Raw genomic sequence first — 26,997 nt, forward strand, 5'->3', positions numbered from 1 at the left:
AGCAGGATCACCTACAGTAGGTCACATAGGAATATGTCCAGATGAGTTTTAAATGTCTCCAGAGAAAGAGACTCCACAACCTCCCTGGGCAGCCTGTGCCAGGGCTCTGTCACTCTCACAGTGAAAAAGTTTTTCATAATGTTTTTGTGGAACTTCCTATGCTCCAGCTTGCACCCCTTGTCATTTGGAAAGCTGAAGGCTAAGCAGGAAGCACTGTATTTCTCTCTATTTTGATCCTTCAGACACTAAGAAAGAAGGAGAAAGGGAGGTACAATGTCAGGGAGTTATGGTACTTCAAAGATATACAAGAAGTGAAAAATACAACAACATCTTCTGACTCAGATCCTTCCTATGGGTGCCCTATTCCATATTTGCCTCTTTTCTGTACAATTTCCATTTAATCCTTTTCATATTTAACGGGAAATCTATATGTACATCACACAGAAGTATTCCTGTGCAAGTCTCCAAGGGTGTACCTGGACTGAAACCCAAAAGTACAGCTCTGGCTTGTAGACACACAGCCAAGCTTGTTTACTCCAATTAGAATTTAACTGCAATATAGCTACAACAGTGGGCAGTGTGAGCTATGAAACCTCAGCAAGATTCTGAGCAAATATTTGACCCTGTGCCAGGCATTAGTAAATGGAAAGTCAATATCTACACTTTGGTTTTCCAGTCATCACTTGCAAGACATTTACCCCAATGCACAGTATGTTGCTGTGGTTGGCACCATAAGAGCTGGTAGAGAATTTGTAATAAGCATTTCACATTGCACGAGGGCAAGTAACTACACAGAAGAGCAACATTAAATTATGAACTATACGCAGTTGTGTGTCTGTAATTTCATTTGCTGAGTAAGAGAGCAGCCTGGATGACAGCACTGCTGTGGGCTCGGGGCAGTGGGGGCTGACATGACAGTGGACCTGACGGCTTCCTTCACGCTGTGCTGTGTGGGTGGAGGGGTCTTTCTGTATCCTGCAATCACCAGTGGGTGTTAGGCTGACTAGTAATAAAATTCCTCACAATATACACAGGACATTTATCTAACACCCTAAATAGGTGGATGCTGGAGGTGGAAGTGATCAAGATTTTACTGCCAGAAACCCTGTGAAAATAATATTTAGCAATTCAAGTAAGTTCGTGCCACTTTCTGCTGAATGCTCGAGGGAACACCAGAGCTGGCAGTCGGTAATTACCTCTTTGCAGAAACTGAGTTTGACACACACTATTAGAATTCTTTGAGTTAAAAGAAAGTCTGATGGTTTCACGACAAAAACCGCTTAGAGCATGTACCTCTGAAGGAAGACAAACATAACAATAAAAACCCCCTTTGAATTCCTTATGAGTATTGGATATGAGAAAGAGTGCAATTCTAAGAGCTCAAACAGACAGACCTTACCTGTGCTAGATCTTCTACCTGGCAGCCTTTTATAACTCGACACATGAAAACATCACTCCGCGTTCCTCCTCACAGTGTGGAGGTGAATGAACATAACCTTTGACATCTACAACCACTTTGCCAGCAGACGTGGGCTTACATGAACACTTGTGTTAGTGTTGGGGAAAAGAGAAAAATCAGAAGTCCTGTAATAAATGTCTCTCTGTGAAGATACCACAGAAAAATCTGCATCTCATGCTTCTAGTACTCCTCTCTGTAGAATAATGTCAGTACAGAAAGAATAAAGTTCTTGCTTCTCTACATATTGAACAGCTAAAAAAGCCTATTATATAGAAACTCTCATACAGAGAGTACAGTTATACAAAAAGCAACAGCAAAACAGACTGCTCACATGTATAACACAACAAATTTTCCTTGTTTTTAATGTCTGTATAGCTTGTCTTTATCTTGAAGAGATGTTGTGACCTTTTTTCCACCTTGCTGCTTTCTGTTACAAGCAACTAGTAAGATTAAAAATGACCACTAGATTTCCTTCTGCATATGACACAGGAATTGTTTTTAATACTGCAAATCTTTTGCATGATTCATGCCAATCCAATTAATCATAATCTCTTGTAGAGGGTGGTTGTTTTTTACCTGAAACTGTGTGATCCTTTGGGTCTCGCAGTAGTTTGAGCCTTGTGTGAGGGAAAATGTACTGCAGAGGCTTCCCATTTATCTGAGAAATACAAACATGCATGTCATAAAAAGATAAAACAATTTCAATTATATCAATAAATTTAGACAGTTAAAACAGAAACAAGCATACAAACTTATTTCATCTATGGAAATATTGCAACTTCTTAACTCGAAGACTATGCCAAGCTTCAAGACATTTGCCAGACTACAAAGTCCTTCTTCAGGAGAACGACTATTTGCTTCCATAAAGCCATTTTGAATATTGCTTTAGTTCTGATTTTTATCTCCTAATAACTAGAAGGTGGTCACTGTCTTCTGTAGCTTCTGTTAACATTAATCCTTCATCCAAGCAATGTTCAAGAGAAGAATGATATTAAATGTAATTCTTGTCATTAATACACAATCCTGTTCGTACAGGTCTAAACAAAATGCCGGTTTAATGAGTAAATATCCATGAGATACAGCTTTAGTTTCAGCAAAATCTCATTCCAATGCACCTTTTATCATCAGACTTCAAAAGCCTTTTGAAAGGCCCAACCTAAAACTTTTAGGACTACATTTTAGACGAAAATGTGCGACATTTGCATGGGCTGATACTAGAAAATGTCAAAGCTGAAAGAAATGCATCTCAACAACAAGCACTGAAGAGCCAGGTTTCCAGCTGGGATGATTCCAGCTGTTCCACGACACAGGCACCGCAGGGGCCACGCAGCAGGGACTAACCCACCTGCCAGGGACAATCACCATCAGCCCACACCAAAATGCCTTTGCAGAAAGAGTGGTGTTGGGTGCAACGTTAGCACAGCTCACACCTCTCACACATCCTCTTTGCCTGCAGTTTTGGTCTTCTGGAAGCAAAGCAGAACCCATCACCTCTCTTGTCACGTTGGTGCTGAGCCTGAGCACTGCACCCAGACTGCGAGGAGGAAGCATGACTGCCTGCGATGCCTCCAGGCTGAGTGTCAATGGGCTGGGACCCACAGGAGGCAGATGCAAGGAGGCAGTCTTAGAATCATGGATGGTTTGGGTTGGAAGGGACCTTAAAGGTTATCTAGGTCCAACCATCCTGCCATGCAAAGGGACACCTCCCACTAGACAAGGTTGCTCAAAGCCCTGTCCAACCTGGCATTGATCACTTCCAGGAAGGGTGCTCCTGCAGCTTCTCTGGGTAACCTGTTCCAGTCTCTCATCGCCCTCACAGAGAAGAATTTTTCCTAATATCTAATATAAATCTACTCTTGGTTTGAAACCATTACTCCTCATCCTACCACTACAGTCCCTGTACTCTCCCTTTAAGTGAAAGGCCTCAATGAGGCCTCCCTAGCACCTTCTCTTCTCCAAGCTGAACAATCCCAACACTCTCAGCCCTTCCTCATAGGAAAGGTGTTCCAGCCCTCTGATCCATTTTTGTGGGTCCTGCTCCAACAGGTCCATGTCTTTCCTGTGCTGAGGACCCCAGAACTCAACACGGCACTGCAGGTGGGGTCTCAGGAGAGCAGAGTAGAAGGGGACAATCACCTTCCTTGACCTGCTGGCCATGCTTCTTTGGATGAAGCTTTTATTTTTTTTATTGACTTTTCGGGCTGTGAGCGTACATTGCTGGCTTATGTTCAGTTCTTCATACGCCAACACCCCCAAGTCCTTCTCTGCACAGCTGCTCTCAGTGGGACAACACTAATCAGCATGGATATGCAGCAGTCTGAGTATATTAGCAGCCTGCTGCCAAGAGTTTATAACTATTATTTATATTTAAGTAGCATTTAAAGGGATTAAGGTCCTCCTGAACTAAGCACTTCAAACCAGTTTCTACCCTGGAGAGTTTATGATGTTAATGGATAGCACACAGAAGTGTTGGAAGAGGAAAAAGAGAAGTCAAGGGACTCGCTCAGCTCAATCCCACAGCAAGCAGAAGAGTTCATATATCTTTTGTCGTAATTCAGTTTCTCATCCAGTTGATGACGCATCTAGAAGGCTGAAATCCTCCCCTAACACAGTAGTATTGACTGCAATTAATCTCAGACAAAAGGGATATCTTGGTTTTGGCTGTGCATAAGTACTCTAGAATAAATCAGAACTTAAGATCAGGCAGACCTTAGGGCTTACTACAGAATGTTGCCAGAACATAGGGTCTAATGCTACAAAAAAATATATAAAGTGCCATAAGACTTCCATATTTATAAACGGATAGGGATGTTGCTATGTTTTTAATGACTTTATCAGAAATTCAGCAATTGTAATTGAGCAGTAAAAATGTCTTTGCCACATGCAGCTTACATAAAATTGTGAAAAATCTGAAATAATATAGCTACATAAAAAAAAGAATACAAAATAATGCAATTAAAAAGAAGCAGTACGAACACACTTGAACAGTTTCTTAGCTAGAATCCATTTTGATGGGAGCAACGCAATTTAACCGAAGAACATTGCAGCTGATAAACTCACATTTTCTAAAAAAATATTCTATAGCAAGATTGCTTTTCTGAGTAAATAATAATCTGAGAATATTCAGTGTTATAGGGTACATGATTTTTTTTTAAATATATCTGAAAATGTAGACTGTCTTCTACTTTAGTCTACTATTTCCTCATTATTTTAATCCCTAGAATTTTTTGTAAAGTATAGACCTTGATGATTCATACGGTTATGAACAAGAAGCAATAAAGTTTACTAGCATTCAGGGTGGTATATTATTTTTTATCGTTAGTGAGAATCAGTACTTAAACTGAATATGTCATTAGGCATTTAGCTTCCAACAGTATTTGTCTGAAATGGCAGAATAAACAGGAAAAAACCCCAATGGTATATTTGAAAACTTGTAGAACACAAATTATTTTGCGTTTCCAAGCATTCACACCTAACTTTCACTAAAGGTGATTTCTCTTCACCTGAACATATGTCAAGGTGTCCTTCTGACTGACGACTCCCTCAGTGGATATACAGAAGGAACCTACTCAAGTCACACAACCATGATGGTGTAAATCCGAGCCAGTGTGCAGAAGGGACAGTCCCTCTGCTGCGAGGTCGTGGGAATGGAGAACGTGTAGGTCTCCATGTCCAGATTTAAGTCACAGGGCAAAAATGTGACTTGATCCCACTCATGTGCTACAAACCCCACAGGAGCATGTCACACGTCCTTTCCATGAAGATCCTTTCCTCACCTTTCTGGGAGCATTCAGAAGACCCAAGTAACAATAATTCTTGCAGTTCAGCCCCGGCAATGCCCTCCTCTTCTGATTACAGACACATTTTGACTCCCCAGGGTATCTTGCCTCCCGCTGTGGTCTCTGAGCTGACATGGGACTCAGGTCACATTTTTCTGCACATTACTCAGCAGAAACTTGGGGATTGCATCCCAGGGAGTTTAATGAAAACTGGACTATAATGCATTTCCTCTAGGAAATTAAACTCTGGTCACATGTTTCATGTTATGAGTCAGCTCAAAGCCCCTCCAAAAAGTTGACTGAATGACAAACAAATGTGCTGAGGTTTTCTAACTGTTAGAGACAAGCAGTTTAAATACTTTATTTACCCTTTGTTGTCTTTATACATTTTACCTGATAAAGAAATTGTATGGAAGCCGCACATAGGGGAGTTTTATAAGGTAAAGAGAACAATTAAGATGAATATATTTCTTCAGTGCTGTATTTAAGCTTAAGAAATAAAATGCATCAAGTGTATTTTAGTATTCCGGACAACATCCACAGCAACAGCTATAACATATTAACCGGTGTTCATACCAGTTCATCAAAGCCACAGTAATTTCTGATTTTAAATGGGCCTGATATGGTGAATCTCAGCAGCTACGCCTAGCTGTAGTCCTTTAGCAAATACAATCTTCAAGAGAAATTTTACTTGTGCTGGGTATCCAGGAACAGGATGGTGGATCCTCAAGTTGATAGGTTAGATGGTATCAACCCTGATTTCTGAATACTACAGGTACTTGCATGAGGTACAAAGGCACAAAGCACACGGAAGCTGGCACTAAGAAATTTCCACAGCTAAGTTTGATTCTGCCCCCTTGAACTGCAACATCTCCTCCATGCAGAGCATGAATGCCAAGTACTCTAGAAAGCCTAAAGGTGGAAAATTACGTCTGCTGATAGATTCCTGACACTGGAGATATTTTGCAAAAGAAGTATTGAAGAAAACCTTAACAAATATAATGTTCTGCTCATTAATGAACTGTAAAGTGAGTGATGTTTGCTTCTGCAATTATGTCAGTACAGAACTCTGAATTTTGGTTTATAAGTCGTTCCAGCATGCAGTGAGAACTTTTCTGGGTGACTAAAGAATGAGAAACTGCTTGCTAAATTCCATTTTGAATTACAGTAGCTAACGACACATTCATTAGAGTTGATATTTTAACAACTACACTAAATTTGGAAATGTCCTGTTTCTTGCATTTCCAGAGAACCACATTTCCAGATAACCTAAATCACAAAGTGCCTTCCACCCCAAGCTTCTGATAAAGCAATGTACTCCAAATTAAAATGAAATATCATTGTTAGTTGGAAAAAAAATCAAAACTAAGCAGGATTTTCCTAAAAAATGTGGAACAAAAGTTTGCAGGCAGCCTTCCGGATCTCTGTCACAAAGAGTAATTTTTGTCCCACTGCACGCCTTGGGACCCATTTTTTCATATTATCTAAATATTTAAATGCCCCTAAAAAGGCATGACTTAAATTTCAGGGGAATTGTACAGACCCATGAACCAAGACAAGCATATCCTTTTTGTGGGCCTTTAGAAATAGGGGATTAACATTCAAAAGGTTGCATCCCTACAGACCTTGCCTTCTTTCTGTGATTAGAAAACTGTTGCCAAAGCAAACTGATGACAATACACTGGTATTGAGTTTGGGATTTGATTATTCATTTGAGGCTTAAAAAGACCTACCTATGATCACTGGAAGTTCTGTATTTGAAAATTCTCACTAAGAAGCTACTTATCTCCTTTAATATACTCTCACTGCCAAGTTCCTCGTCATGATCTTTCACTCCTCTGGCACCTCCTCCCACTGCTCCTTCCCAACCTGTTTGGAACTGCCAGCTAAGTTCACCATATGCAAATAACTTTCACAAAAAATAAGTCTTGATGTCTGGAGATTTAAAGTAGTCAAGTGCCAGTGACTAAGCAAACTGTTGAGGTCAACAGGAATCCATGAGAAATCTGCAGTAATTATGTACTGATGTGGTTTAAATCATGTTTAGCCTCCTCAGGTAAGGGGTTCAGAATCACTCTACTAAGAAATAGCTATCAATAGCTAAACTGCACTGCAGTTTAATGTGATTTAAGAATACTATGTAGCACCACAGAAGTTGCTATAGAAACAAATATATTTTAATATTAATAATACAGTATGTGAGCTTAATCCACTAGGTTATAAGAAATCCATGGAAACCTATGAGTTCAGGTTTGTCATGCTGCTGCATTATTGCTTCAAAAGCATAGAGCTGTGCTTTATTTATTACCTTTAATTGTACAAGCTTTGCGGGATGTAATCAAGCAGTTGTGATTTCACCTAGTAAATGAAATAGATGTTTCACACATGTGAAACAGAATCTTCTGGAATAGAAACCGTGTAGTGGTCAGTGAAATATTCACATTTTTTACAAAGGAGAAAATACAAATGATGAATTTACAGCCTATAAGTTTATTTGGAAACACTGATGGATACATTACGAGCAGATTAGTGCAAATACTTCGTTTTGAGGCTGGTTTGTGCTCAGCATGGGATACTGAAGGAGTTGCAACAGCTTATTTACAATACTAGCTATGAAACTGTCCTAACCGATTTCAGGAAAGCCTCTGCAACAAAGCAAGCACCTGTTCAGATGGTTGGGTTAAAGAATGATTTGCCATCTTTGGCAAAATAAATTGGGCTTGGACACGATAGCTCTCTGTGCAGAACTGAGTTGTGGATACAGGGGACAGACAATGTGGGACGATGAATTCAGTGACTTGTTTGTTACAGAAGAGACAGGGCAGAAAAAGCTTTTAGGGAGTATTTGCCTCAGCACATTCAACCTTGAAAATGGTTTTATTTTCTTGATAGCTTTAAAATATAAAATGAATGCTAAAAAATAGAGATGTTAATGCTGATTTATGTGCATCTGTTGCGAAGTGGTTTACATTCAGAATTCAACGTAGGCTAATAAAACTCTTTGAAATGGCTCTAACCCTTTTCATGTCTTAAAATTATTTAATTTCCAGATGTGTCTGAAGATATTTTTTTAAGTTATCTCAAATAAATGTTCAAAGAAGTTATTCAGCATACACAAGCTCCGAGTAACATTTTGACAATGTAAATGATGTAGTATTGTTGAGAACTGGCATTTCTCCTTTCTGTAGACACACTGATACTATTTTATACCAGTGGGTGAATGACAGTAGCTAACTTGGATGAAAACATATGAACAGTTGGGATGGAACTTTTGTAAACGTTCTCCTTCCACATCACTTTTCTTTTGCAGAGGCTTTACTTCTACCACACAGAACCATTTAGAACATGTTCACTCTCCAACTTCCATCACAGATTTTACAAAACCTTAAATTCCTTTGGCAAGATTTCAAATGTGGCATCTTTATTTTCTTGTAAACATAGGGATATCACAACAGCTTCAGTGAGGAAAAAAGAAAAAGTATTTTTCTTCTGGAAATAATCCAGGCAAACAAGAACTCTCAGGCCCCTTAACCTTCCTCCTGAAAAAAAAAATTGATTAAAGTCTTTCAATCTGTCCTAGTTTAGTACTGTTTAAATGAGAGTAAAAACCAAAGATTGCACCTTCATGATTAGTAACTTGCCTTGAAACTGTTTCCCAGGAAAAAAGCTCTGGAGTTGTAAAAGTTAAATAGACCCTAGCGACCGCGTCCTTATCACAGAGCTCAGAATAACAGTAACACTTTTGGATAAACCTGATTTTCAAGGCAAATTTTTGATTTTACCTGATGACACTGTAGTGGTCAAATACAATTATGTATGCTCAGAATAATGTATGTTTTTCATGAGGATTAAAGTGCTCAGACAGACAGCTTTTTAATCTACTGCCAGTGCTATTAAGAACTGTGAAGACTCTAAAAAAAAATATCTTTTACCCTGCAATAAACTAGGTTCATAGAGTGTGTTATTTGCATAGATACCTGTAAGACCTGTATCTTGTAAAACTCTCTTTCTCAACAAGAAATGTCTAGGCTCCATACAACCTAGGCTGTGTAAATCTCAATACATGCTAAACTAGAGATAGGAGAAGAGGGAAAAATAAAAATAAATGACAGCTTGTATTGCAAGATATTTGAATGCCTACTTCATAAAATCTACAACCTTACTTCATAAAACCTACAGTCTATTGCAAATTTCAGTGAAAATGCTCTCCAGTAAAACAAAGTTTCAAAGGCTGCATGACAATAGAATATTCCTGTTTGCATGTTATCTGAGGAATTAACATGAACAATATAAACCATTAAGTACCACAAAGGGATGATGCAACACTTTCTATTGTATCCACTGTGTTTCATGGAAAACCGAGTATAATATTGGTCAATCAATCATTCAGTAAAAATAATAAATCAAGTGAAGCCCTTAAAGATTTGAAATACACAAACTTAATTGATACAAAGATGATATGAGATGTTTGACTAAGGTGAACTGGATTTCAAAGTCCGCAAGCTTGAAAAGCAGAATATGGTATTTTTCTTTCTCACTATAATAAATGAAACAGTCTAATTATTCCATTGATAAAGTCTTGCTGTTTTATTCAGTAATTGATCACAGACTGTTGGGATTAGGCTGACCCACTAAAAGTGGGAATAAGTGTCAACAGGACAAAGCAACTCTTTTCCTTAAACTACAAAAAAAAAGGGAGTAGAATTTGGATGTCATACAGTTGATGAGGCAAAAATGGGACTGTTTTCTTCATTTATATTTGTTTTTAAATGGCCATATTTAATGTATTGATAGTTCTGGTTAGCAGACTAACTCCTTTCAGATATGTTTCAAAAATCAAAAGACAATCTGCAGAATTAATACTGAATTGCCAACGAATGTTACTCTAATTTCATCATCAAGTACTGATGACAAATATAGGTTCAAAAGCACTTCAGCTGAATGTAGCTGAAACTTGGTTAATCCTGCAGTCCCTACACTATCACACAGTATGATTAAATAGTCAAATATTTATAAAACTAAAGGCACAGCTTACTTGATAGCTTACTTGATCTTGGTGTTGACTTAGTGGTCGAGAGTGGGACAACTTCTCTGGCAGCCTTCTGTCGAGGACATGTCCATTCTCCAAGCGAGACTCCCTGGGCTTGTCAAACCAATCTGTTTCCTCACGACGGAGATGATAGGCTTTGAAAACCAAGGACAGGTCAAATGTTCTGATCCAATGCTGGGTAAAGGGCAATAATGTGCATTGTGCATAGCAAACATGCATAGTGGTTACTAATTGGCCATGCAGCTAAAGCAAAGTTAGAGGCGAGACTTGAGACATTGAACTCAGGCATAATTCAGCTGTAAGTGAAAAGTGAAAAGATTCTGTTTATGTCAAAACTATGGATACTAAATATCAGAAGAAACCCACTGCCGAGTGTTATAGCCGTTTCTTTCCATCTGGCAGCTCAGAAATACACTGCAGATTTCACAGATTTCTAAAATGCTTGATGAAAAAATCAGTTACTTTGCAATAGGCTAAGGAAACAAAACGAAACCAAAACCAAAAAACCCAACCCTCCAAACCCAACGTCCATTGATTTCCAAACTTATGAACTGAATATTGTTCAAAGCATTTTGGAAATAGCCTAGAACTACTTATAAGATCGAGACTCCTTTATGCAATCAGTATCGTCCTAAATCAAAGAAGATACAAAGCAGTCTATACTCTTTTGTAATTCTAAGCAGAAATATTGCAAGTGTTCTCATTTTGAATTCCATCCCTCGATTTTGCAGTATGAGCATTTGTGAGTGGAAATACCCAGAATATTCTTTCTATTGTAATTCTGTAAGACTAATGTTCTTATATTTACAACAGCTTTAAACCTGCATAGAATCTTTTGTGTTAGTCATCCTTTTGGGATTGAATAACATCATTTCACTGAAATCACTTTTGCAAATTCACACATTTATTCCTACTGATTATTGGGTCAACTGCCACAGGCTTCACTCCACTGGGATAAGATTCAGCTTGTACTTGTTTAATAACATTTCCACGATACAACACACAGATTTTTCATCTAGGTTGCCCATTGGTGTAAACTAAAACCAGGTGCTCCTAATTGGAGTGTAATGAAAGTTTGAATTTTATGCTTTAATAAGCAAGCTAAATTTGGGATTCAAGGAATGACAATATTTGTTCCAGCAAAACCAAGAGAAATTACAAATGTTAAGTAAGGTCAGTTGTTGCTATAGTAACAAGAGTGAATGTAATTGTTCCATGACACAGAAAAGAACTTAAAATGAAAAATGGTAGTGTGCATAATCTTCTCTATTTAGTTGTTAATGTAAACATAATCTTGTTGGTTTAACAAAGAATTGGAAAAAAGTTAAATGAGAGAAAAAAAAGTTGTGGGTTTTTATTACTATTTTTATTAAATGTCTCCAAAAAGGGAAATAATGTATATGCATGATTTCTGAAAAATAGTTTTTTGTATATGGTAAAAACAACATCCTATATTACATTAAGTCTTTGGGCAATTCTTAATCTTGTTCTAGATATTATGCAGTCTCCTCCTTCCTAACTGTGCACAAATTTAATCTAACATGAAATGGTTTGAAAATATTATTTAGATGGGCATATATGAATTTACTAGTGCCTGCATGTAGCTGGCTGGTTTGTAACTCATTCTGACAGAATTTCTTGCTGAGGCTTACATGAAGAACCTAATGCATTTTTCTGATCCCAGATACTAATTCTGACTAGCATAATTCATGTCCTTAGCTGAGCAGTAGAATGATTTTTTAAATTTTTTTTTTCCTTCTGTCTCAGGTGAAATACCTTTTGCTGGACTTCCTCTTTTGAAAAGCCAGCATCTTCTTTTGAAAAGCCAGAACCCCATACTGCAGTTCAGACTAGCTTACTTCTTTATCAAACTGTGATGAATGCATGTATTTTCTATGAAATTTAAGAAGCTATGTATGTATGTGTATATAGACGCACACACGCCACATTCATGTACATACACACACAATTGGTTTTGGCTTGATCAGTTGGGATTTGCTTTTGCTGGAAATCTGAGAATAGCCAAGATGAATCACTGACAGTCTTACATTTTTTCTAAGACTATTAATACGCAGCCAGATGGTTCCACCTGTAAAATTCTCTTGCTGGAGACAATAAGGTTAACTGCACGCATTTTAACAAGGCGAGATTGAACTCCAGGTTGTGGAGTCCAAAAGACCTGGTAAGAGAACTAATAGTGATCACTCTCAAAACCATAGATGAAAAATTACAAGAGGTCAGCTGTGTTGATGTCTTGATGTCTTCATATCTCAATTTCAAACTTCTGAACTCTACAGCAGAATTAACAAATAAGTGTATAAAAGAAAAAAAATCCTTTAGGTGAGAAAAGATGCATTTTATATCTTCCCAGGTGACCAGCAGGGACTATTTAAATGCATAAATTTGAGTACCCACTTCAGCATCCTTCAAAATTTGTATCTTCAAGATACTTTATAGTTTGTGAAAACTGCAGCAGCTGTGAGGTTAAGAAAGAACTATTTGGTGAATCAGAGCTTTTGTGGTTCTCAGAACCCTGAGAAAATGCAAGTTGTCTCAAAAGCTCAAAATGCTACTTATTTTCAATGGGAACCTCTGGACGTTGTGCTTTTTTGTCACTAGAGCCATCTTTTTAACCTTCTCAAAGTTTTGAATTCTAGTGTAGGTATTATTTATGGGCTGAAGCATGGGTTTAAGATTTGTTACAGTGTGTAGTGTAGTTACTGAGAAACAGGAGTCCTGTTCGTATTTTGTTCCGGAATTTGTTAGGAAATGTGACTTAAAAATGAACAGAAAGTCAAGCACATTCTCAGTCTAAACTGAAGAAAAAAAATAGTAACTTGACTTATATTCATTTTTAAAAGTCTCTAAAGATGAAAATTCAAGCTCTAGCACCCTAAGATAATGCTTAAGACTGATTTCTAATAATTAAATTGCATCAAAACCATGCAACAGTTGGGTTTTTTTAAAAAAAAAAGAAGAAAAAAGCCTGGATGCAACATACCAGAATGGCTGTTCTCTTTGGAGCATTTATCTTACATCCAAATTATGTGAACTATTTTCAATTGCAGCTACTTGCTGTTAGGCAGCATGTTTGAAAATAATGTCATAAAGTGTTTTGATTTCCCAAGAAGTGGTTGAGTCACCATCCTTGAAAGTATTTAAAAGTCATGTAGATGTGGGTCTTGGGGACATGATTTAGTGGTAGACTTGGCAGTACTATGACAATGGTTGGACTCAGCGATCTTAGAGGTCTTCACCAACCTAAATGATTCTATGATTCTACCACTCTATGACTTTACATAAAAAGGTGCAAAACCCAAGCTATTTGTGAAGAAACAAAAGCTTGACAGAAATTAGAAAAATACTGCTGAAAGGGAAGCCTTGGTATTCAGGGATATATCAATCTATAAGGAAGTTGTGATAGAATACTTCTAAAATATTATAACTAATCAGAAACTAATTTAAACCAGCATATGTTCAACCTAAAATGTAACTTGTATGTCTTGTACAAATATGTAACAAAAATAATGCACTGTACTGCAGAAATACAATTCCATACTACCTGTTTATATGAGATAGAATAGGATCAAACAGGCTTATTTTAGTCCAGCTTGGTACTCCTTAGTTTGCCTTTTACAATGTGACCCTAGAATGATCCTTAAAGTCAAAAGTCAAGTTGAGACAAGATAGTATCTACTTATTTTAGATGAATGATATGAGTTGCAACTTGGGGAGTTCCTCTCAACTGCCTTTTATAGGGCTCTGTGTGCCAAGAATTTAAAAACACTGAAAACACTTAAACTTCCAATAACAATAAAAAATACTTATGACCCTGAACCTATCCTGAAACACAGACTTCATGAGGGCATTGTACATATCTAAAAACATAAAAAGATACTTAGAGAACAGAACACTTCAATTTACTGTAGTATCAGAGAGGCAAATAAATTCAATTTTCTAATGCTTATGAAAGATTTAACGTAAGCAAAAAACCAGTAATGCAATAAGGAACACTGAGGTTCATATAAACCTGAAAAATAAACCATACTATTTCATAATCATGCAAATGTGTCTTTTGAGACAATCATTGCCATTTACAGACAATATAGCGCATGCAAAGTCTCTTTTATTGTGCAGTAAATACACATAAGAAAAAGTTAAGGGAGCGCATACAATTTTGAACATATTAATTTCATTTTCTTTCAAACTGTCTATGATTTTTAAACAATTTAGAATATATTAAGTCTGAACTGATTCAAACAAAATTGGTACACAATTTGCAATTGTTTAGTACTCAATATCTTTAACATACTGCTGAACTTATTCAGAAGAAACATTTTTAATTGCACCATTTATAATACATCCGAAAGGTTCCTTTCCTGAACCTGAGATAAACTCTTGTGCTTATTTGGCAGACATATTGTATGAGGTGCATACAAAACCAGCTACGCTGCATAATCCACCAATAGAAGTAAAATACTTTATGTAAGTTTATTGAAGGATGAGATTGTCTTGCACCATCCAAATGACAAATTATCTTACATCATCACAATTCTGAACGCACAAGAAGTCCACATGACAGGATGCTTTCAACAAACCATAGGTGGAATGTTATTCTGCTATCATGTTAAGCTCTATATGGTTCTAACATACAATATGTACTTAATGAACATACTATTTCTATATAAACACAGACTTAAAGTGGTGCATCTGGAGATGGAATTACCAGTTCTTGAATTCTATAATGAAATTTCATGCAAATAAAATTACTAGAGATTTTTAGAGATTTGGGAGATTATTTCCAAATCCCAACAAGAACTACTGCAATAAGTTCAATGATTCACAGTCACCAGAGAAGGCTCCACATAAAGACTGATGGTAAGGTCTGTATTGTACATGGAATATTCTATACAGTATCTTTAGAAAAGTAGACATCAACAAGTGAAAAGGAAAATGCACAAGCAAACCAAAAGGAAAGCAAATCAACAATATAGTGAGCATGCTAAAGTAGCTTAACACCATTCAGAAATTGCTGTTAGAGTAAAATAAAAAAATACCAAACCAAACCAAACAAATCCCAAAAATGTAGATACACAGAAGATGCACCAAGGAATGGAAAAAAATAACAAGTCCTTGAAGTATAACAAAAATTAGACACATGCATAGAAATGAGGATTTGTGTTGTGATAGTAAGATACCAGTCTGAGGCCTAATTTACCTTCACTGTCTGACATGGCATGCTGGAAGTCATCCATGATGAAGGCTATATCTCGATCATAGCCTCGAGTCCGTGATTCCTCCCTCATATGTTGCTGGACCTCAGGTAAGGAATGGCTCGATCCAAACTGGTCCCTGGTATCTGCGGATATTGGTGGCAAGGGTCCAGCTGCTGCTCTTGCCATTCCCATTGGCTGGCCAACGGGACTTAAGGGGCTCTCTTCCTCTGAGTTCTGCGCTACTATAGGGATCCTTCCCCTGCTTTGGCTAATAGGTAAACTGGTGGGTTTAGTTCTTCCAGAAGGTGCTGCATGGCTAAAGGAAACATCTAAGGGTTCAGCTTCTTGGGCTTTCAGTCTTAAAGAAGAACTGGAGGAATCCCTTTTCAATGACAAATCAAGCCCATAAACTGAGGAGGGTCTAGATGAGGGCCTAGATCTACTACCACTGCTATAAGACTTTTCTGCTTCATCTTGTAATGTGGATCTCATTGTTGGACCTAGTGCAGTCCCAAGGCCTGCTCCAATGGATGAAGTCAGTGGTGGCCCCATGTATTTCTGTTGGTCAGTGATGTTTTTTCTAAGGCCAAAAGTGATATCATCCTGAAGAAGCCTTGCCCTAGTAGTAATTCCCCCAAGTGTTGAAGTGCTAGAAGTCATATAGCTTGAATAATCAGGCTCAAGGTCTCTGCTTTCCTGGATGGGTGAAAACTTTGTTAATTTGGGGTCTATCAAAGCTTTCTTGTGTTTTGACTGCTTCTGGTAAAGGAGGGCTGCTGGGAGCTGCTTAGCAGCCTGTTTCTCAAGAGTAAGCCTACCTATGCTATATTTCTCAGATTTCGGAAAATGCCTGTAGCTGCCCTCCGCATGGTAATACTGTGACAGGCCAGCCAGATGATCAAGACTTTCTGCACCTCTACGGAACTCTTGTTTTATCTGGTGTTTCAGAAGTTTGAGCTCATAAGGGTCCTCCATTGGGTCTTCATCAGCTTTAACATAGGAATGTAATCTAGAAGAAGTCTGCAGTGGTGCTAGGAAGTCTGACACTTCTTGTGCTCTCCTGGCCTCAGGTGTGCGAAGCAGTCGATCTGTTTTGGTCAGATCTTTCTCATGGAGGCTAAAACTGGAACCAAGTGCTCCTGTTCCTTTAGTAAGTTCTCCTATATCATCAATCAGCACATAGTTTCGAGGTGTATGATGATGGTCTATATCTGCATAGAACGAGTCTGCAGATATGCTTGATATAGGGCTGCTTGCTATGCTATTTCTCTCATCTAGTCCTATCCTTAAGTCCAAGGTAGAGTATTTACTGCCCAGCTGGGAAACTGCGTAATTATTGTCAGTTGAAACTGGTGCTATCATGAGAGGCTGATTGCGAATTACATCATAGTTTGTTGTTATCTTAGGCTCCAAATATAATGTGGTTTGTCTTGGCTTTGGCTGTATCACCATCATCTGTGATGGGAGTTGATATGACGGCTGTTGAGATGGTGGAGCTTGAGCCTGTGGAGTAAAGGACATAGTAGCTCCTGTTTGGAAAGCTGTCTGGGTCTGATAGGGAGAAACCTGCTGGTGATACAACGGCTGCTGTTGTTGGTAATGTGATTGCTGTGTGAACTGAGTTGGTGCTTGAGTTGGCAGGGCAGGAGATGAATACTGATACTGAGCATATGGGCTTGTAGCAGGGGCAAACTGTGTTTCTGGCTGGGTTTGTGGTGGCATAAACTGGTTAAATTCTGTCTGGGGTGCAGTGCGTGGTCTTTCCAAGCCATGCTGAGTTTCTATTCTGGTTGACCTGGTATTATTAACTTCACTGTCTGACATATAATCACGTTCTTCTGCTACTCCTTGGAGATAGGCACGCTCTCTCTTTTCTCTTTCTTTTAGTAAGGCTTCTTTCCTCCTATTAATGCCCATTTCCAGGTATCTCAGCTTGGCATCTATTTCTTTTTCCTCCTCATCTAGCTCTGCTTGCTTCTTCCTAAGCTTGGCTGATTCACGTTCCACCAGATCCAATTCCCTGTCTATATCCTGAAGAATTTTGGCTCTGGCCATAGTAGTGGTCCTACAAATCCTTCTGCGTGAAACTGATCCCACGGAAGTATATGGCGACTGAGTTCCTGCTGTTGCTTCCTCTGGAGGTGGGTTGGGCAGAGTCCTCTTCACCTTCTTTTGAGTGCCTGATGGAGTTATGCTTGAAGAAGCTTTTGTCTGCAATAGAAGAAACGAGATGGAATCACTATTCTGGAATGTATTGCAAATTAATCACAAGTCACTTAAATTTTTTTCATGGTATGGCTTTGTATCTTAACCACACACTTTCTCTAATGGAGAGGAAAGATTGCGGTATCTCTAAACAGGCAGCAGAAAACAGCATGAAAAACGTGGGGTCAGTCTGCTAAAGGTCAGGATGATAAGCAATCTCATGAAAATTAAGGGTCACAGTCACTAGGACTTTGTTAAGTCTAAGTTTGAAAAAGCTACTTTAGATTCTCGAAACTCAATTGACTGTAATTTAAAAGGTTTTTTTTCGTTTCCTTATGCTTATACATAAACATATACAGTGCATGTGTGTGTGAGAAGGGTATATATACAGACCTAAACAGCTTCCCTGTATAAAACATTTAAGAGAAAAAATATGTAAAATCATAAACATACATATATATATTCATACATTACGTATAATATGTATGGTCAAATAGAAGTCTCTGAGCCAGACATTGAGTGTACACTAAGCAGCTATCACTTGTACTGAAATTCAGACACCAAGGTAGGACTTTCTGGCGTCAACACATCTGGAACAAGATATACTTCTTGGACAATCTTGTAATTTTTGCCTCCCTCTCCTGCTACATAAATTTTCAGGAAATTTTCTAGTGCTTTACCAAATTGGTATGCGCTTTCTTCATTTCTTTGAAGACTTTCTTAAATAAAATTTGTTCCAGTTCCAAAACTACTAAACTTAAAAAAAGTTAAGCAGTATAAAAAATATAGGAATCCTGTTCAGTCCAGATGTGCAGACTTTCCCACAGGTAATTGTAGAAGGGTGATTCAGCCTGATCTAGGAGCAGTGTCTACCTTAGGCTGATGACTCATATTTTGGAGGTGCCCATCTCTCTGTCTCAACCAGGAAAGCAGACAATGCAACTGGTTAAATGCAATCTGTACTGCACCCCAAATTACCAGAGTTTTTCAAAAGTTCTTGTTAATTTTGAAGTAAATTTAGGCTCCTATCCAATGCAGATAGATTAAGAAGTGCAACTTGCAAGACTTTGAAACTGCATCCCTTCTCTCCAGTAGCATCTTACAAATTTTGCCTTAATAAAAGAAAAAGGATTGATCTATACACATATTCTAAAAATAATCACCTCAGCCATTACAGAATGAAGCTGTGTTAGTAGTGAAATATGGAAACAGTGGCACAGATTAGTAAGGGAAGTAAAAAGACCATTAACCAATTTAACTCTTCTGCCTCTGCAGGAAAGAACAGCACTTTAGCAAGCATTAACTGTTATTAACTAAAAATGGAATTTCTTCTGAAATAAATGCTACTTCAGTCAGGTAAGACACCAACAACATTATTTTAAATAGGAGTTTATAAATCACTACTTTACCTGTTTATTCTAATATGTCATCAACAATTTGTAAAAGTTTTTTTTAAAGTGTTGTCAACCTTCTTTTGCTGCTTTCCTGCTCACTAGCCTTAGCAAATCACAGTAATCAGCATATCATTTTTCACAGTTTTTTAAAGTAACATTCACTACCTTTTCAAGTGCCATTTGAACTCTTTTCATCTCTTCATCTAAATTCCATCAGCTTTTGCATGTTTCACATTTCAATAAATGCAATTTAATTTTGTTTTCAGCTTCCTGTGGCTATTTCCCAAGCTCATGTTGTGCCAACAAATGAAAGAAACTGATTCTCTCTTGCTCAGTGTGTACTTATAATCAAAGACAAATTAACCAACTACAGTAGATCTAGTTGGCTATTAATTTATATTGTGAATTCAGTGCAATACCACTGTTATTTCCCCCTCCCAAACTGAAACAGCAATCACAGATGGTGAAGCAGTCACAGATGGCCACTGGTATTGGGGAAGAGCTATTAATAACACACTCATTAAAAGGTCTATAATACTATTATTTTCAGATGACAGTTAAGTTACTGATGAATAAATCCTAGCATCAGCTTACAATGCATTTTATTAAAAAAAAAAAATCCATATATTGTTCTTATATCTATGTCCACATATAAACTCAGGCTAATAGACACTGCAGGAATATGTACCACTTGCTTTTGAAAAAGTATTGATAAACTACAACTCAGTTACTATTCTCATAAAGTCAAGTAAATTATTTTTATATTATATTTTAATGATAATACAAAAAAAAATATTTCAGTACTGTGATAATATGCGTGGGGTTTTTTATTCTTCCTGAATATTCCCATCATCATTTACGTTAGCATTCTACCTGGGAGCTATGTTAGTAGATTGAAGGGAAATTCAACTGCAGTATTTTGTCAGATAACTTTAGAGCACTTGTTAAATGTAGTTCTTGCATTTCCTTCAAATTTGTTAACTAGTAAGAAGAAAGATAAACTAGGTCTGATGTTCACTGAATTATAATCTCTTTATCACAAAGAACTGGGTGTGGAAAGGAGTAACTGTGCTGTCTATTCCTACCCTTAGATTTTTTGTCGCTGGAACACATCTATAATGTTATGCTTTTTTTAGATTCAAAGTATCCAAGGGAAAGATGGGACAGAAACCTTAAGGAGACTACTCTGGAGTCAAATAAACCTATCAAATACAGACAAGTATTCTTAGGCCTTACAATTACTGGTTAAAGGTTAAGTTAGAGGTAAGATGTGAGACAGGTGATCTTAGCAAGCACTCTGACTGAATAAGCCTTGAATTTTTCTAACACGTTCTATCACATTTTCTGTCTTCTTCATTCTGACACATTTACTTCTAGATATCTACTACTACCGTCACTAATTTTAAAAAATCATTTTGTGTTTAACAAATAATTACTCAAAATGCTGACTGTAAATCTCAAGAAATAGAATTAAATTTTTCTGCTTTTTTTTTTTGAACAAGACACCTTATAAGCCTCATTATTTTATTGCCAATCCTTGTGTATGGAGAGAATTTCACACTAGTCCAAGGTGTTCCTTCAGGATGGACACAATAGTAATCAAATCTTCTTCTGAGGCAAAGCTGACCTTGCTAAAACAAGTTCAAAGCTTCTGCTTGAGATAAAGCTACAGATACGTCCTCCCCAATGTTACAGATTCAAGAACTGAGGAAGAAACAATCTTCCCCCTCCCCCACCAATTTTTAAGCTTAACAACATTTTGATAATAAGGAAAGGAGAAGAATGCACTCCTCAGTCTTGCAGTTCAATGACAAGATAATGATACCATCACAGTGAGGAACTTAAAACACTGAGCTGAAGGTTGCGTGCAAACAGATTTAAGGAAACCTTTCTTTTCTGCCTTGCCAATACAGATTAGTCTTGATGCACTTTAGCTTCTGAGTTTTAATTTTTAGAGGTCGCCTGGACAAAGGCTTGTGAACCCTGTTAAATTGTGTGGTGACTTTGGAATAATTCCTTTGATATGACCCTTCTACTGTGAATCTTTGTGAAAACACTTTTTTTTCTATCTATTTTTGTCTCCTCCAATTAATCTGATGGCATTGCTGATAAGGCCAGCAAGACTCTAATCCACCACAAGCAGCAGTCAAATACCAGGAAAAACTGCTTTTATCTCTTTTAAAGAGATAGTTTACTTTGGGAGACTGAATGGCTCAGGAGATCCGTGATGAATTTCTACCTCTAATGAGAGTATTTAATTCTACTTACTCAATCTTTCTCCTCCTCTTCTCAACTGAATTTGTTCATGACTTGGTGCTGCTCTTGCATCCTCCCCTCTCTTTTCACCTAGCCATGCTTGGGTATTAGCTTCATTTGCCGAAAAAAATGAGCTTTCCAGACTTGGGCATACTGATATAATTCTTGCATATTTGCATTATAGTAGCAAATATAGAAACTTCATTATTCATTGTCTTTTTAACATTTTCTGTGATCACAATACAAACTTAAGCATCTCTTCTCTTTAGAGCTAACAAAATAGACCCATATTTATACATATATATTGGTATAAGTAGAGACAAATCCTGCAAATAATGCATTCAATATGTATACACATATGCATATGCAAAAAAGAATTAGAGCATCCTTATTAGAGTTTGCCACCACTAGGCTGCATATGTAACAGACAGTGATGTCAGACCACCTGCAGTCTGTGATGCTAAGAAAAAGCAAAGGTAAAGTGGGTCATATCTGAAGCACGTTATTCCGTTTCCCAGAATAACAATGCAACTAATTTTTTTTGTCTGTAGCTGGTGACCAATGCAAGTTACTAAGGCAGCAATAGGGTAGAAGGTGAAGCCTCTGCTATAGCTCTCTCTGTTCCAGCTTTCACATCTGGGATTTTTCATGTATCAAAACCTTCCCAAATGCAGTTCCTTCAACCCCCCAAAAAGCACAGTAAAAATTGCAATTGTAGTGAAGCTGTTCTACTTATAAAGGGTTGTATATGTTACTCGGTATTACAGTGTGTGTTCTTCATTGTTAAAAATGCATCAATTAAATCCAGAAATTTTGGCAAATCATTATTTTAAACATTTAATTCACTTCAAAGAGTCTTATAAAAAACAGTTATCAATCATTACAGACCTTTTTGGTAATTTAACAGTATCTTTAAAAGTGCTTGCAAATGAAATTGATTTTCAATATATGATAACATAGTACACTAATATTAGATTACTTCATGTATGAATGGAATTATTAACTGCATCTTCTTGTAGGATGCAGATAGAGATATGGGACAATGATTTACAGATTGTCCTGTGCCAAGATACAGTTTCTCCTGTAAGTTTTTGTGGACCCTTCTCGATTTAATATCTATTACGCAGTAATCACTGACCAGAGGGGACCAGTTTTGTTAACCCTTGGTAATAAACACTAGAGCAAGAATACTGAGCAATTTTTATGGCATCAAGAACCACAGAGTGGTTCCACCTCCGAAGCCAACAGGTAAAGGGAAGCAGTTGAATTGTGCATGATAAGGAAAACATGAAAATACGTATATATAACAGCTGGTCTCATCAGCAATGCTGAGAATGGAGAAATACGTGCTCTGAACCAATTCTAACCATCAGTAAAACCTTGTCAGCCAGCCTGTACTGCCTTGGTTTGTGAGCCATTGCTGGGAAGGGGAGTGGAAGATGAGTTTGATGAGCTCCATTTGGCCTTGCGTATGGGATGGAAACACCCTTCTTCATGGATACTATACTAGAGTTTTCCTCTAATGTAAAACTTGTCTTTTTCTTTTCTTGCTCTGGGGACTGAGCAGTCAGGCAGAAAACCCTTGCAGTTTCTAAACCACCACACAGCAGCACTGAGATGCCACTCAGTCTGGTTTTCTCGTGGTGCGGTGCTGGTTTTGGTTGGGCTTTTTTCAGTCCTTTGGAGGCTCTGTAAAGATAAATTTCTCTTCTGTTAAAACCAATACATTTTTTCTTTAAAAATAGTCTATTCTAAAACAATAAGCATTTTTAAGAGTTTTTCTGATTTCATTTGTGTCAATCAGAGTCACTCATTCCTCAGATGAGCACTTCTGTACTTTCCATTCTCTCACTCCTTTCATTTTCTCCATGAAATTATCTGAAATTGCCATTTTCACTTCAAATGTGAGGGGAACAGTGCACTTCCTAACAGCTGTCATGACATGAGATACCAACTTATTTCCTCATTTAAACACATAAAAGGCCATATGCTTCTTTTGATCTCGGGGGGAGAAAGAAATTCAATGGAAATTTGATACGCATACTATAGACAGATGTAGCCCCTACGCAGTGATTTTCAAAGGAATCTAAACCTACATTTCATTGACTTTATGTGAGTAGGCCTAATAGTTATGAATCTTCTGCACAGAAGAGGTAGTTTTACTCAAACTAACTGATTTGTGATTCATTTGGAACAAGACTGACAACTTTTACCTATAAGGGCAACAGGCCAATTCCCTCCTCAATTTATACTGGTTAAAATGAGGTACAGTGGTTTAAATCAGTGGAAAATCAGTTTGTGAGAAGGATGAAATCCAATGTTTTGAAACTTTGACTTTAAATATCGTATAAGGAACAACACTTCAGGTGTGTGCATTTAACTGATTTTAGACATAAATATTATTCAAAAGTTTATGTTTTCATTTCCTCAGACTATATATACGAACAATATCTGTACTGTCTGCTTTTTCTGCTCACTGAAGACACAGCAGCCTCTAGCCATTCTCACTAATATAATTAAATCCTGCTTGTAAATTTTCCCTTATACAAAAGTGAAATATTTCTGGCTACCTCATACATTAACATTATCTACAAAACTCACCTGAAAACAAATATTTTATTTTTTGTTTTCCATTTCTTTTTGCCTCTGCTATTCTTTGTTATTTATTTTTGTAATCATATAACTCATCTTTGCAAAGTGTTCTGGAATACAAACTTATATAGAGATCTGCTGTCCATTACATTAAGTGCATATAGATTTACATGTATCTAGGTTACTTTACAATAGTGAAAAAATATCTGGCAGATCGATCCAAACAATGGGCATCTGTCAAGCTAACAGAATTGAGAGTTGAGCACTGTTGCTTAATTTAAATCTCTATGCCAAATGGGCTCAATATTTTTCCCACTATCCAATCTCTGAAAGAGACAAAAATAAATGGAAAAATAGGGAAAAGGAACAGGAAGGAGGAAAGGAAAATACAAGGGGAAAACTCTGTCCTCAAAACAGAAGGACATGACCAGTATTTCTTTTCTGAATCACAAAAAAAGCTTTCATACTTTGCTGTAAACAGCTGGAAAATACTGCAGGAAATATATAGCTGTTAGGTAGATAATACTTACTGATGCTTACTAAATGTCTGCCATTATATGCTTTGTGCTAAAATATGTCAAATATTCTTAAGCATTTTATTTATGTATGAGTATATTAAAACCAGAAAGAAAATACTGTTTTAACAATGCTAAAACAACATGTTTTCAGTACTAACTCCAGTTAGCACTCTGAGTTCTGTAGCAATGTAGCCCTAGTCCAGGACCAAAGCCTGAATTTGATAAAGAATTTAGAATATATACTTTTATCTCTGAAATAAAATCTGACCTATTTGTAAATTACTTGTGAATTTTAAGAAGATAGTCCAATTTTTGTTTAAAAAAAAGAGTAGATTTACCTAGACAACATCTTCCCTATGACTCATGAAAGCTTCTGAAGAGGAGGTTTCTAAAGCATGTTCTGCTTTGATAATCTAAAAGACTATGAAATAATTGACAAAAGAGAGGATGAGGTAAATGGAACTCTGTGCTGCATAACAGCAAGTTGGACAAGAGAAAGATTCACTATCTGGCAAAACACTACTGGCAAAGCTAGAATTGTTATGAGGTAGGGGCTTAGCAAAATTGAAACAAAGTCTAAATTCATGGTGACTGTGTACTATAACATACTATATTACACTATAGCATCATTAGTGTTTCCTAATCATCACTTCTTTTTTCCCCTGCTATTTTTTGACTGAGAGTCTAAGAGGCATTTTACCTAAGTACAGAACTGCAGATAGAACTTCTTGGTCTGACCTGCAGAAGGTTATCAATAGGTCTATGAAGTGGGTAGACCATTCGATGCCTGTGCTAGGTTACGATACAAATATTATTTGTACATGATGTGCCCTGTCTCCAGCACAGCCTGGTTTTAGATTTAATGAGCTAATGACACAGATCTGAACCTCAGTAACATGTTCTGATACAGAGGAGATTCTGCCATTGGTAATTCAAAACAGTTATGTTATAGGCTATTGCACCCAAGTATTAATTGCTAGCCTTAGGATTAGTTGATCACGTAGCTATTTGCGGCAGTAGAAAAAGGCATCAGGTATCTTGATCTTGGAATGTCAAAGTCCTTGGAATAAATCTTTTTGCACATAATGCAACATCCTTAGCATGGGCTCATCCACTCGTAGTAGTTAATAATACAGTATTTCTCATCATGTAACACACAAATCATTATAACCATTTCCTCACAGACAGAATAATATATTGTATTTGAAACTCAGATCTCATCTATGGAAAATTTTACTGGATTATAGAGTCTGTTTCCCAGTCAATGAGAACACACTTTTAATTCTCTTATTTTGTGATCTAACTTAAAATCTTGGCCAGAAAATGCTGGTGAGAAAAATTCAGAACAGTTTATACTTATCAGTAGGATATGCATATGCTGAATTAACACCATCTGTTTTCAACTGATATCAGACTACTTTGCAAACTTTCAGTTACAATTAAAAAAAAAATGAAAAAAATCCATCCAAACCACCTCTATCTCTGAAAGAAATTAAATATTAATCTTGGTTTACAGGAAAAAAAATAAAACAAAAAAAAACCCCAAAGGTGTGAGAAAATCTTGGCTTTTTCTGCCTCTCCTTCACTACTGACTTCCTCCAAAGAATGGCAGCTGACAAGACTCCCCATGCTGAGCCACAGCCCTTGTTTATTCACAAGAGTGAGAATTCATCTGCCCAAGTGCAGAGATAATGTACGGAGCTAATCTGAGCTAGTCCTCCAGACTACTGAACTGAAAGAAAGTGCAATTTTTCTTCAGCTCACTCCATAATCACACCTGTTTCTCTTACGGACTGCAGAAACAGCCGCATGTAACACAGATGTCACCTGTAAATGTCTCAGGATAGAGGAAATCAGTCCCACTCCCAGCAACTGCAGTTTAATTCCTGCTTTTCGCTCCTCATGTGGGATCTGTTTTGTAGCAAAGTTTTAATCCTCTTCTCTGAGCATGAATCTTGCAGTTCTCTAGAAATGACATCTCTCCTCAGCAATCAAATGCTTGGGCTTGGCTCAATTTGATCGTTCAGACAGTATTCAGTTTATTCTGCATCCATGATGCTTTGCTTCCCTGGTCTAAGATTAAAGGTGGTAGATCAAGCAGAATGTGGTCCATATTGGAGAGCAATGGCAATGTATCTGCTGTAAGGCAGATTAGGCAAGCTCACCAAGTGCCTCACCAAACCGCTTAATTCAGGCCTTTCTGTGAGCATCACAGCTAAGTTTTCTCTCTGCCTTTTCTGCTCAGGGCTGACTCCATCCATACTGCTATGGAACTGCAGAACAGCCTGCATCAAATATCCTTACCCCTCTTTCCAAAAGTGCCTCAAAATTTACCAGTGCAATATATTCTGTTGAAAAAACCCCATACTTCTTTGTAGGGCTTTTCAAGTTCAGTAAGCACCAAGTCCTACATGGTGGCTATTCTCATAAAACATACGTTATTAAAAAAAAAAAAAAAAAAAAAAAGGCAGATTAGAAAATAAAGGAGGTTTCTGAAACCCTCACTGGCCGCTGATGCCCGGCTTCTG

The 26,997-nt window shown here is 37.3% G+C and overlaps 1 protein-coding gene across 1 annotated transcript in view; it reads right to left on the bottom strand.

Annotated features, from left to right (window-relative positions):
* Nucleotides 1-2,035: 2,035 nt before the first annotated feature.
* Nucleotides 2,036-26,997, bottom strand: part of LOC104279939 (protein piccolo-like) — a gene marked incomplete at both ends in the record, with an annotated part of 195,140 nt that continues 170,178 nt past the window's right edge. Inside the window, 3 exon segments of the mRNA XM_009877407.1 lie at nucleotides 2,036-2,117; nucleotides 10,286-10,422; nucleotides 15,507-17,715. Of these exon segments, the coding sequence (XP_009875709.1) occupies nucleotides 2,036-2,117; nucleotides 10,286-10,422; nucleotides 15,507-17,715 (2,428 nt within the window).

The sequence above is a fragment of the Apaloderma vittatum genome, unplaced genomic scaffold (genome assembly GCF_000703405.1).
Source record: "Apaloderma vittatum isolate BGI_N311 unplaced genomic scaffold, ASM70340v1 scaffold12309, whole genome shotgun sequence".
In the NCBI taxonomy this organism is placed as follows: domain Eukaryota; kingdom Metazoa; phylum Chordata; class Aves; order Trogoniformes; family Trogonidae; genus Apaloderma; species Apaloderma vittatum.